A 13,303-nucleotide genomic window follows, 5' to 3' on the forward strand; every position below is an offset into this window, starting at 1 on the left:
TCTGTGACCATCGGCTTGATCCTTATCGACAGGTCGTATTACCCTCCCTGTGTATGTAGTTGTGTCGTGTTATGTGTTACTATTTCGTGAACCTGTATGCTTGCTTAAGGATTCTGGCTCTCATAATAAACTGTCACCATATAGTACCCGCCTGACTGTGAAGTCTGAGTAGTGGTCGTTTTCCCCCCCTTCTTTTGGTACTACACAGTGCATGACAGGAGGTACACAGATTACTTCGACATATCTGTCATAAACTATGGACTTGCATAAGCCCACTGTAAATTCTCTATATTTCCCATTAAGAAAGCACTGTCTGAGGTGCCAGATCCATTAAATCTCACACTGTGATGGCAGGACTTATGTTCACATCCCCTGGCACCTCCAAGGGCTGAGGCGTTGGAAAGTGGAGCCATGAGGACAAACTTCCTCCCGGCTGGACAAAGTTGCACCTCGGGGAAGACAGCAGCTGGGCAAACAAGTTCAAGCCAATTCTGTTCTGTTCTACCTTGGAATGTTTCCGAAGGTGCTTATACATGCTTGCCTGTTTGATGGGAAGGTGGCAATCAAATGGGTTTAATTTCTTCCTCTAGCAGTTTATTTTGAGAATGAGGCAAGTGTCACCTCTCCACCATTTAGAACCAACAGCTCCATGGAGTAAAGACTTCCTTCCTACCAAAAGCATAAATCACTCTCTGCCAGCAAGCTCTGGATGGCCCATTGCAGCCAGTGAGATGTTATCCTTGGAACATCTGACTGCAAGCGCAGAAAAGCTGGTATCCAGGAAAGCTGGTAGTGCGTGGCTGTATAAAAGCAATGAAAGCTATTACACATTTTCAAACGCTTGCAGGCCTAGGAGGTAAGTGCATTATCCATCAAAAGAGACACAGAGATTGAAAGAAGCTACATGACTGTCTGTAGAGCACGGACAGAGGATTACGCTTCTTCAGTTTATTCCTAACATCCATTTGTGCAAGCCCTTACTGCAGGCTGCACACAAACTTAATTCATGTATTCCTGTTGTACCAGTCGCTCGTGAAGCCACAAGCAGCTTGGCAACATGACTCCTCACCAGCCTGCACCAAACCACTGGCAGCATCTCACCTGACAAGAGGTTAGGATCTGCAAACATCTACTCTTGCACTTCCAACATATACGGTATTAAAGATAAAAGGGACGGTGGAGAAGCATGTCAAATTCACTCTGCATTCACGCATTAGGTGATAAAAAGCAAACTTAAGCTAATTAGGAATCAACCCTAGGGATTCATTCCTTCACAGGAAAAAAATCTGTTGATGTAAAGCTCACAGAAGCAGGCACTGGGTGCTCCCCAGTCCCACCTCACTGGTGCAGGCACAGACAGGCCATGGCAGCTGTGCCATGCTCCATGTACCATCAGCACGGTCTCCTTTAGGTCACCAGCGGAAATCAGGATGGGACATGTACATCTTTGTCTTCTGTGGCCAAACAGGAGGGCACTGTGGAGCTGTGGCTGTTTCGCTCTGCTGCCTGTGCCACCGCAACCGAGCAAACAGTGCCAAAAGTCAGGTGTCAACAGATGGTCTGAAAAACTCAAAACATTTGGTAAGGAAAAGGTAACTGCCCGGCTTCAAATCTGGCTCAGACACCAGGCTTAATCAGCTTGCTCCTACAAAAAGAGCCACACATTCTGTAATCACTACAATTTATCAGTTTTATTCTTTCATCTCATCCCATCAAAAAAAAAAAAAAAAAAAAAATCAGCATCTTCAGTAGCGCCAGCTGCTTGAATGCCAGGCTTAGCAACTCACTGTCTTCCTAAAATAGCTCAGTTTTCCTTGGTGATCATCTAGTTCTAATAAAATCACCCACCGTTACTACTCACTAGAATTAAGCAAATTTTATACTTCACAGATAATCCGAAGCCATGGAGATTTATAATACTATTTTGACCATCACTGCTTACTGCTTATTAACTGACACATTGATCCTGTTTCCAGCATTCGGCAACAACAAAAACTACTTTCCAGTTCACCAGCAGCAGCACCTATTCAGGAACTGGCGTACAGGCAAACATGCACCCATCAGAAACTGAATCAAAACCCCTGAAAGTATCATTGGCTTCCTAACCTGGGATTATCAGAAGAGAAATCCTTGGCACGTATCTCAGACCGCCCTAACGAGATTGTTCACTTTCCATTTCCAGAAGGAAGCAAGTCCTGGTCTGTACCATTAGGTAAAACAGCCTATTTTTCAGAATGCTGAAAGTGCCTAAAAACTCTGTTTGCATCAATGGGAACTGTGGATGCTCAAACACTCTGGAAATCAGGCTCTCAATTATGGAATAAAAGCAGAAAGTAGTTCTTTCCCAATCCCATAACCCACAGAAGGGCACAGAAGTGTATTCTACTGACATTTCACTTTTTATTTTAGTATCTTAAAGTAAAATTTTAATATCTACTATTTTCTTTTTCCCTGTAGACCTCAGCTACCCACCCATTCATCTGTGTGGTTACAGTCTTTCTTATCCAGGTTTCTGAAATTCCCTGACGATATAAGCTCATTTTCCCAATCCTTAATCTCTGCAGCCTCTAATTCTGCTTGACGAGCCGATTTGAGCAGGATGCAGGAGCACACGCATCTTTGAAAGAGAAGTGGAACATTCCAAGAGGAAATAGGAAAGTCAACAAATTGCTCCAGGAATTAGAAAAATGCTTTTGACCTTGAGGTTGTTTTTCCCTCTTCCCTTTCATTCTGTGACTGCAGGCTGCTTCACTACATGGGGGAAAAAAACCCAAAAGGTGAGGGGGAAAAAAAGGTAAAATTTAAACACATGCACACCGCTTGCAGTATGTACCAATGCGATCTTTGTAAAAGCAACCCCTATGAAACTACCTACCTAGCATGACAAACTCCTGCAGGAGTTAAGAGCCTGTTTGGTGAGATGCTGAGTATCTTCATGGTGAGCCAAATCAGAACTACTTCAGCTATGGCTGTATTTACTCAGAGTACCACACTCCAAACCTGTTATTTCAAACATCTACCAAGAACAAAAAAATCCATGCAAAAGGTATTTTGATAGTTCTTGTGTTTGCTTTTTTAATTCAGAACGGCAATCGCATACAGACAGACTGAGGAAGGTTTCTTCTTTTGCTTGTTTGTTGGCTGGCACAGCAAGCACCCCGGGAAGGCTTTCGTGTTTCTTCCAGCCCCACCAGAGACCCGCAGCTGATCCGCTTGCAGCACTCGACAGAGCAGAAACGCGGCCAGCGAGGCAGGCAGGGGTGCCCGCAAGGGGCTCCCTCCCTTCCTCCAGCTTTCACTAAACAGAGTCTTTCTGGCTTATTACTCTCTCCCCGCAGCAAACATTAACAACAGAAGCAGCATAGAAAAACCTCGCTGCTAAGGATTAAGAACATCAGTCCTGACCTTCTGTCTGTGTGGAAGGAATTCAAGTGGGCCCTCAGGAAAATGAAAGCAGGATTTGTTTTAAATGGACCTTTCATGAAAATGACTGTGGTTTCCAGCTCGTCAGATAGACTCCGTCGATAAATAGCCTTATTCATCTTGCCGTGCCTTTGAAGCAGGTATTGTTCTGGAAGTGTTGTGGCATATAAATTTTGCTAGGCATACTTTCTTGCTGTGCTGATACTACTGTAGAATATTATAAAGAGGCAATTGTTCCCCAGAAAGGTCCATAAGCTGTGATTTATTAATGAAATACCAAACCTGGGAAACGAGGCAAAGGTCTCAGGAGTGCAGGGCAAAGTAAATAGCATGACAGAATACACATAATGAGCGCTAGCAAAAACAACAGAAACAAGCACACAAAGAGAAGATGCAAATGCCTTCCCCTCCTTGATGTTATTAAACATCATCAGCTAAGAAATATAGCCTGCGAGTGACTGAGGAATATGCTTAGATGATATTCACACATATAAACCACCAGATAAATGGCAATATGATGCCAATTACAGCACAAATTAAAGTCGTCATAATTTGGTATAAAATGCCTTGTCTTGGCTAAGAAGCAGTATGCAGAAAAATGTAGAGGCAGCAGTACCTTAAAATTAGACCTGAAGTAAAAAACAACCAACTGTAGCATATGAAAGAACAGGATAATAATATATTTCTCAGTTGCATGTAATGAGTATAACCTGAAAATCATCACAATTTCCTGTACCATAAGTAGCCATGTCACACACAGCAGCAAACCATGTTCTTTAAAAAGATACATCCTAGAGGACACTAGACTTTTTTTTTTTAAATTGATGTGAAACATAAGTAGCACTCCCTCCTCTGACATGAGCAAACTGTTGCACATCATTACGTGTTCCTGCTGAACAAGTAGAAGGGGCCGTGAACCACCATAAGGTACCTTCATAGCGTTGGTCATGAGTATAAATGCAAGATGAGGGCCAAGCAGCATGAGGTGAAATAAATTCCCCCAAACTGGTCAGGTACAAAAGCTACTGTTTCAAATTAGTTTTCCAGATCACCTTGCTCTGAATTACCCCATCGCACACACATGAGTTTTCCCACTATCAGCCCTCCATATATCAGGTACCACATAGAAAGTGGAATTTGATCCATCATGTGCTCTGCGCATACGTTCACAGCTACAGGACAAGCTGCATTTTAATCGCACTGCTAATTAAGCAGCAACCTAAAAATGCCATGCAGAGTGGCGTTTCAAACATCTGAAGGGTTTTCCTTTCACGCTCATTGAATTATTATGACATGTCAAAGAAATAACTGTCGTCCTGACGATAGGCCAAGAATTGTTCTCTCTCCAGTTCACCAGGTGCTCGCCATTTCTTCCAGCACAGAAAGGCAGTGCTATGGGCCCTTGGCTACGCTAGTGGCCATTTGAAGCATCAGACAGATTATTTCTCTGGCCTTGTAACTGGCATGCTTGGCAACCAAAAAGAGAGTGCTTCATCCATTTCACTGGTACTTTTGTAATCTACCTAGTTGCAAAGCTGAAAGACAGACCACGTCCATTCCTTGCAGCTGAGGCTGTCTTTGAAAATGAACAATAAACAAATCTCATCCTCTTTGCCCAACTACTATTATTTCTCTGGGATGCAGGCGTTTGCAATAGCATCCCCAGCATGCTACTCGAAGCCCAACCAGACTGGGTGAGGAAGTTCACCGCAAAGAGCTGAGCAGAACCTGAGAATTTCAAGACCCACTGGTGACTCCTGGTGCCTTGGCTAAAACAGCTCAAGAGAGGCCTATTTGCAGAGCATGCCGGGCATCTGCGTGGTAAAAAAAAAAAATCAGGTCTCAAAAGGTTTCAAAGAGCTGCTTAACGATGGACTGCAACTTTGCCACATTGGTCATTATGAAAAAATCTTGGCCAGAGATGACAGCAAGGTCCTTTACTCCCACAGTGGGAGGTGCACCACGGAGCACACCTTTTCTTTACTCCTGCCAGGCCTCCTGAAGACGGACATTAATTGTCACGTGTGATAGGGATGGCTGCAGCAAGAGACAAGCGTGGCTGTGCACCTAAACACTGTGCAGAGCAACAGGTCCTTCCTGGGGAGCTGCTCACGGGGAGCTCTTTGGCTGATAAGCAAGAGGGATTAGCACTATGCACACGAAACGACCCAGCAAATGAAAGTTATATACAAGGAATTAACAAAGCAACTTTTCAAGCGACTTCCTCATTATGTAAGAAGGAGAACAACAGTGTAAGTGCACGAGGAGGATGCGGAGAGAGGCTTCTTTTCAAGCGACTTTTCCTCATTATGTAAGAAGGAGAACAACAGTGAAAGTGCACGAGGAGGATGCGGAGGGAGGCTTCGCTCTCCAAACAATAACGAACTGGAGAGCTGACTTCTCTGTTTCTGCAGTTTTCAGCATAAACCCGCCATCTAGTAACAGACGTGTTCCAAGCAAAGCACTGTTTCTTCTCCTTCTGAGGTATAATAACGTTCACAAAATGAAATGGAACAAAAAAGCTTCATGCCTTAGATGTCCTTTATCAGCACAACACATACATGCCAACAGGGTTATTACCCTAATCACAAACATCAACAACAAATTAGCCCTGTTTAAAATTCAGTGGCAACAAAGGCAGAAATCCAATACATGCATTCTCTAATTACAGTCCATATAATATATTCTGAGTCTCTTGTGAGCTTGTCTTGTGGATGCACACGCATTGCCTCTTGCCACTGAAAATCAGTTCAGTGTTCACTGCACAAATGTCTTCACTTCTGCCAAAATCATTTCTAGCATTTCCATTCTCTGTGCCATAGAAAGGAAAGTGTTAGTGCCAATGAGAATGAATATGAGGTTTTGTCCTCTCTTACCCCTGCACACCTACACACTCAAAGGAAAGGCACACAAACTGCATGCCTGTTCACTCTAAAACCATTCCTTAGAAAATTGCAAGCTATTGCTTCCAGGTTAGACTTTGCAGTGAAAAAGGAGAGAAAAATGGCTGCTAAGACAGTTTTGTGTGTTTGCTTCAAAAAGAAAGCAAAACATCTTACACTTTATGAAATGTGAAAAATCAACTGATGCATCTCATGCTGCCTACAAGCTGCATAATACTGAGAAATAGCCTGTCTGGGGCTTGACTGAAGGATGGTCCTTCTTGCGGGGGGAGCAATGTCGTATGAAAGGCCACTGCTGTTGCATTTGGAAAGAAGCTTTCTTAAGAGCCTAATATAATGAATTGTGCCTGCAGCTCATGTGTCCTGAACTTCCCTCTCCTCACTGTAGAAGACATTGCTGAGAGTGTCCGAAGCCAGACGGGATAATTTATTTTTCCAGGAAACGTGCCTCTTCCTACTGTTTGCTTTCCTCAATAATTCATATTACTCGGCACAACACAATCGTCTTCATACCACTTAATGGCAGTATCACAATTGGGTTGTTATGAGAGTCATTAAAAATAAAATAGAAAATAGCCTCAGAAATTTAGAATTTCCTGAAAAGCAGATTATTTCAGCTACCTCTAATTATACCTAGGGCTGGGGGAAGCATGTCCAGGTTGACCCCCAGGAACCATTACCAGTTCCATGTTCACAGTGGGTTTGCTGGGAGGCTGCGAGTAAAGACTGATTAGAGAACCTTGACAAGAATAGGTGATGGTTCTGGGTTTACTTGGGTTAGACACAAAAGCAGATCACTTCAGATCCAATTTATTCCATGTTCGGGGTTTTCAAGGATAAACACAAAGGAATCTACAAGATTAATTTCAAAACATCCAGTAAGTAAATGCCTGGAGAGTGAAATTCATGTTGCTTAACGCAACATTAACAGTGGTTAAGAGCAAAGCAGTGAACTTATTCTCACAAAAAATTAGAAGCTGCAGTTTCAAATCAAGCAGTGGTGTTCATAAATCCAGACTGAGTTGTTTTGCCTTTAAGAAAAAAAATCAGAAGGAATAAAAATATGATAAAATCTAGAGATTTAATGCACGAAGTGTTGTGAAATATTTTGTTTTGCAGTTTGATGGAAGACAAACAATTCAGTTACCCAAAGGAGTCCTTCTGGATTACCGTTTTACCCAAAATAAAATAACACAGAATGTCTTTGGATAATCCTGAAAGATTTTTTCCCAGCAAACCAACAACATTAATCTTACACATAGTACCAATTCCGACAACAGGAGAAGAAATAAAAAGCAACCAAAACTTCAAAGAACACAGGATAAGATTTTTCAGAAGTGTTCAGTACTGGGCTAATAAGAATTTTATCATTAACTTCCCTGGGAACAAGATTAGGTCTAATACAAACACTTCTGAATATCTTTAGCAGTGAGTAATGAAAGCAGGAGCAATACAAGATGATGTACAACCTGCAGGTAGAACTAGTGAATACCCAATAGGATATTTTCCCATATTTCCCATACAGCATCTGTCAATGTATAATCTAAGTTAATAACTGCAGTCTCAAACTGTTTGGTTCATTTTCTGTCTCTTATCAGGAGCACAGAGAAGACTGCCAGGGTAGACTGAAGCATGTACATGACCTGCACATTTTAGCATAACATAGGTATTAAAAACCTGTCACTCCCCTACTATGCTTTTCAGCGATATGTATGTTTAAGGAAGAGAAACTTTTGTACTATTTCAAAAACAATTACCAACACCTTTCCTAAAGAAGATTCCACAACGCAACTGAAGGAGGAATAGTTTGTAACTCCCTATGATCCACAAAAAAAACCCTTCCATGTAAGTGTATATCTGATCTCTGACAAGTCTAGTACAACCTCACTTTCATTTCTGCAATATGATTAATGGTGGATCTGAAATGCTGAATTGTGAAGCATGGCTTACCAACTGTATTATTTACGCTAAATAACAATTTCCAGATCATTTCAGATTTCCCACATTCCATTACCCCGCTGATGGGAAATCTTCTCATCAAGATGTATGCAACGTTTAAGTTTTAGAAGCATAGCAAAGGTACAAATACAATAATTGATTTCATTTTCAAATGGCTCTGCAGATGACAGTTCCCAGTCCTGTCTGAAGCAAGTGACAAAGAGCCTAATGACTATGGGAGAGGCAGAGACACTTAACAACTTCAGTGGAGTATGGATCATTAACAGTAATTGAATGCAGGACTCCAGACCAGGTTTTACCCTCAAATCAGACCAATTAGAGACTGAGACATTCAACTAGAGGGACATTTTCATCTGTTAAGCTTGTCTGTGTTAGTTATGTAGCGGTATGGTTTTTTCACCTCAATCCAATGCATTTGAGAGGAAAACTTGCACTTAACTGACCATTTCATCTGAAGATCAAGAAACAAAAAGATTTTAAACAAAATGTTGTATTGAGTGTCTTTCAGTGTTACCTTGAATGCAGCTATGCAGTGTAGGCTGAGTAACATCATCACCAACACCAGGAACACTGTGGCTAAGTTCCTCACATCCCAGATGGACTCGATCAAAGGGATGCTGCCGACCTGCCAGTCGTAGCACAGGGTGATCGGTGCCAGCAGAAGCCACGCATTGAAGGCCAGAAGGTAGGAATAAGTTAGAAACCTGCAAAGAAAACAGGTAACACAATACATGGAATGACTGCCAACACATGAAACATTTTCCTTTGGCAATTACCACTTACTGGGGGGGGGGGGGAAAAGCTTTGACCAAAGGGGGGGGGGGAATAGCTCTGCACACACAGGCAATACCACACCTCTCTGTCAATAAAGAGATGCTAACATAGGTGAGGGGCATTTCAACAGGCCATTTAAAGAAATAACGTAAGATCAATAATATTTATGTGGTTTCTATGCACCAGCCTTTGGAAAAACTAAGAAATCTTCATCTTCCATTCAAATGCTAGATTTTTGAAGTGACTTTCTACCAGCTTCAACAATAAATGAATGATAACTAAGCAGGTACATACATATATTGAACTGTTTCACAGTTCACTGCATCGCTCCTGCAATACAAAATATCCTTCTAGCTGGGTTTAACTTACAATTTAGGATTTCTCCTATGTGTACAATATTGAGCAATTAAAGTCAGATCTCTCTGTCTTTTCCCTTTGTATCCCAGCACAGAGAGAAAATACAGAAGAAAGGAGGCACAGGGTGATTCTTGGCTGATCCCATCACAGCTTAGTAGGGCTGGAGACAGCTCGCATGAGATGTGCCACAGGAATGATGGAGAAGTAGAGAGCCTTTCATATTGTTGTAAACTTCATTAATTGGTATTCTCAATAGAGAGGAAATTAATGGGGAATGGAAATGGGGAACATGCTGCCCTCTGGGAAGTATGGAGGGCTTTCAGAAGACTGAACAAGAACAGCATGTGTGACACTGGGCTAAAGAAAACAAGAAAAAAATAAAATCAAACCAACATCCCCTCTCCCCCCCAGCCTTATGCTGCTTGGCACCTACTTGCCCAAAAATGCATTCCCCTCAAACCACATTTATGAAAGTTCAAATACTTTTGCATGCAAGAGGATGGAGATTATTCTGGCAATCACAAAGTCAACCAAGCAGAATTGCGACAGCCTTAGAACACACAAACCCGGAAGGTTTGCAAATGGAAAAATCCACATTGTACACAGCACCAAAGATAGCAGATACTCAAAAAGAAATGAAATTATATTCTATCCTGCATAGGATTTCTCCCATCTGAGCCTGCTTTGGCTGTTGTTATCACACCCAGTTGCCATGGTACCTTAGCAGGTTTATTAAAACAATAACAAAGGACCCCCAAGAGATGTAGAGCCATGTAGACAGAGGATTGTTTCACTCGCCACTTAGAAACGTGCCTCTTTGGGGTCAAAATGCAGCCCCTTACAACAGCGCTTACAACATTATATTATATTTGTGGCAGAAGGGGTAAGACACTGAAGCTAAATGTGACTCCAGGCAGGCAGGATAGCCCAGACGGGTGTTGGGCCAAGACACAGGGATGAAACAGGCCTAAATTTTTGTGAAAACATTTTTAAATAACCACAAACAGTTAGGATATCAGTTTCTCTTCTCATCCAAAAAACAAACGTCTCCAGCGGCACAGCAACCCAAAAGCAGGGAGGCTTACATAGCTAGAGTAATGTTTCATTGTAAACAGTAGAAAAGGCACATTCTCATTCCCCACAAATCTTTCTAAGCTCCCAATTCTGATGGAAAATGGAATATTCCCACATTCTTAAGGTTTTCAGCCATTTGGTACACTTCTCTTCCATCCCTCCATTTTCCTCCCCTTCCCTACCCTGAGGTAGCAAACAAAGGGAAAAAAAAGAGAGAAAACTGATTTTCTCTCTTAACAGAGGCAGCGATTAAAAGGCCAGTTTATATTGAAGAAAGCATCCCTCAAAAACATAATCTAATTCTACTCAAAACTCTTCTTACAATTTTGATTGTTCACTATTTCTAAAGAAACAAATATGTCTTTTCTAGTCACCAAGCCAATCTTTTCTGGTCCACATTACAGAGAAACACAGCAATGCAAAATCTGGTGGAGCTTAATCATGCCAAGGTGCTCACTCATGATGTTACATGTGGCCTGGCCCCACCTCTGCTCAGCTGCAATACAAAACAGACTTCTGTATCAGTCTGAATACAACGTCAGTTCAGAAAGGGTTGCCAGCATTTATTTACAGCTACTTACTTAAAAGCCAAACTGAGTTCCATTTCGAGCTTTACTTTTAAAACAAAAAGCATTGTCCATTTGTATCAATCTGAATAATGTCATGGCATACGATATCGTTACAAGTGTGTATATTAGACAGGATTTTCAGAAGCGTTGAGTTAGTTTTGCACTTGATGTCTTAGGAGAGCCCAGTTTTTGGAGGAAGTGTCCTTTTATGTCCTTGCATATTAACATTTTCAATAAGCATCACAATATTCATGAAAGTTTGTATGCCAACCACAACATACACTAGAAACCCTCCCCTACTTACTCAGGCTAGGCTGCTAGGCAGGAAGGAACGAGACGACATTTGGGATCCTTGCAAACTGCAGCATTGCAGTTATCTTCACCGATAAGGCAGGAGCTGATAAATCATTACATGGCACAGAATAAATAAACACAGTTTGCTGCCATAACAAATTGAGTCAGTTTAACAAATTTTGAGAGGAATTCAGGACAGCCAGATTAGTGTGCGTTAAAGCATTTCTGATGGAAGGTTAGGACAAACTGCTGTTGAAGATGAGAAGACAGGCTCCAGGACACACACTCATGAAGACAGGTTTGTAAACAAGTCTTTTCCCCTGTGCTTGTGGGGTTTCCGTCTTCCTCAGGAGCCACGTGCACAACTCGCTGCCAGAGGCAGGTCCCAGAGGAGATGGGCAATTGCTCCGTTCCATTACGGCAGTAACTAGTATCTTAAATATGCTCTGCCAACAACAGTGAACTATTTTAAAGCCTGTGACAGTCATTACCATCTATGTACGGCTGACTGGTTTGCCTCTCCAGACATCCTACTGGAGAACCCTTGGCCATGTCTCTTGCTGTCAAGCCTGAATGCCCTCACTGAATGTGCATGTGCTGACAGCAGACACGGAAGCAGGATCCAGGAGGGCGCTGCCTGATTTTAGCAGGCGTTTGTAAGCTTCAAGAAAGCCTTGAGCGAGCTCTGATCCAAGCAAAAGTTTGGATATGCTTTCAGCTTGGTAACCTGTCCTTGAACGCGATGGATGGCTGTATAAAATAAAGCACTACAAACTATCGCTATTCTAAGTACTAAGAACAGAAAAATAACACGATGCTAATAATAGTTACTGACAATTCAGTGCTGCTTTTTACTTACGGCTCTCAAAAGCACATGATATTCCTTTACATGCACGTGGCTCTTGTAGCACAAGGCTGACCAGGGAGAAAGCTAAATGCAGGAGAAACTTCGGAAGAACCCTCTCACCAAAGCTGACACCTCAAGGAAATATTTTGCAAATTTTGAAAAGACTTGAAGATTCATGGAATCATTCCAGGAGCTGATTACATTTCAGCAGCCTACCTGCAAATGACAAAAAAAGTCTTTTCTTTTAATTAGTTGACTAAGTGAATTACATTTTAAATTAATGATCTTCTCTATATTGTTGTTCATGTCTGCTGGAATTCCAAGGGAGAAAAATCCCTGCCTGTAACATCTCCAATCTATCAGTTAATCCCAGGGAAGACAGAGTATTACTGGTGAGGTGATTGGAAGAATCTGCCTCTTAATTGACAACCAATTTTCCCCCAGGCCAGTTAACAGCATTTGCATTACAGCAGTCTTTTTTTTTTTTATTTGCAAACTGAACATTGGAAATACAAGTTTCAGTGGGTATCAAGTGTTTCTTTTCACTTCTCAGCATCTCTGGCACGTTCAGAAAAACACAGCTCCTCCTGTAGGTAGCAGGTATTGTCATAGCAATCCAGTTTGTTTAGTTTCAAATTTTTTAGTTTAAATGCACTGTTGCGTGCATTGTTTGAGATAAATGCAGGATGGCTCATATCTAGAACCTGTTGCAGAAAACAACTATCTAAACTGATTGCTTCTGCTGCAAAAATGAAAGTAAAGGGTGCTACTTAAAGCCATAAACAATATGACAGAAAAATACTTGCGGGATTGCCTGTTACCCTTTGCTGTAATAGAGACTAATGAGCTTGGAAAAGCCCTAGTCTCAGCTCTGCCAAACCCAGGCAATCAGAGCACATGAGGATTGTAAGACTAGCTAAAAAAAATACAAGATTTATACAAATTTATGAGGAGTTTCATTTGCTTTCTGATTTTGGAGCATTTTAAGCTTCTTCCCCAGCTCCCAAGGACTGAGATTATAGATATCTTTCTAAAACTGTGCTACATGAGTGATCACAAGACTCACACCATGCTCCACCAAAGCTGAATGGAAAAGCAGGGAC

The 13,303-nt window shown here is 41.8% G+C and overlaps 1 protein-coding gene across 1 annotated transcript in view; it reads right to left on the reverse strand.

Annotated features, from left to right (window-relative positions):
• Nucleotides 1-13,303, reverse strand: part of TMTC1 (transmembrane and tetratricopeptide repeat containing 1) — a 187,494-nt gene that overhangs the window by 65,559 nt on the left and 108,632 nt on the right. The window contains exon 8 of the mRNA XM_009288397.1: nucleotides 8,800-8,989. Coding sequence (XP_009286672.1) covers nucleotides 8,800-8,989 — 190 coding nt within the window. The remainder of the gene's footprint in view (nucleotides 1-8,799; nucleotides 8,990-13,303) is intronic.

This window comes from Aptenodytes forsteri, unplaced genomic scaffold (genome assembly GCF_000699145.1).
Source record: "Aptenodytes forsteri isolate BGI_AS27 unplaced genomic scaffold, ASM69914v1 Scaffold56, whole genome shotgun sequence".
NCBI classification, from domain to species: domain Eukaryota; kingdom Metazoa; phylum Chordata; class Aves; order Sphenisciformes; family Spheniscidae; genus Aptenodytes; species Aptenodytes forsteri.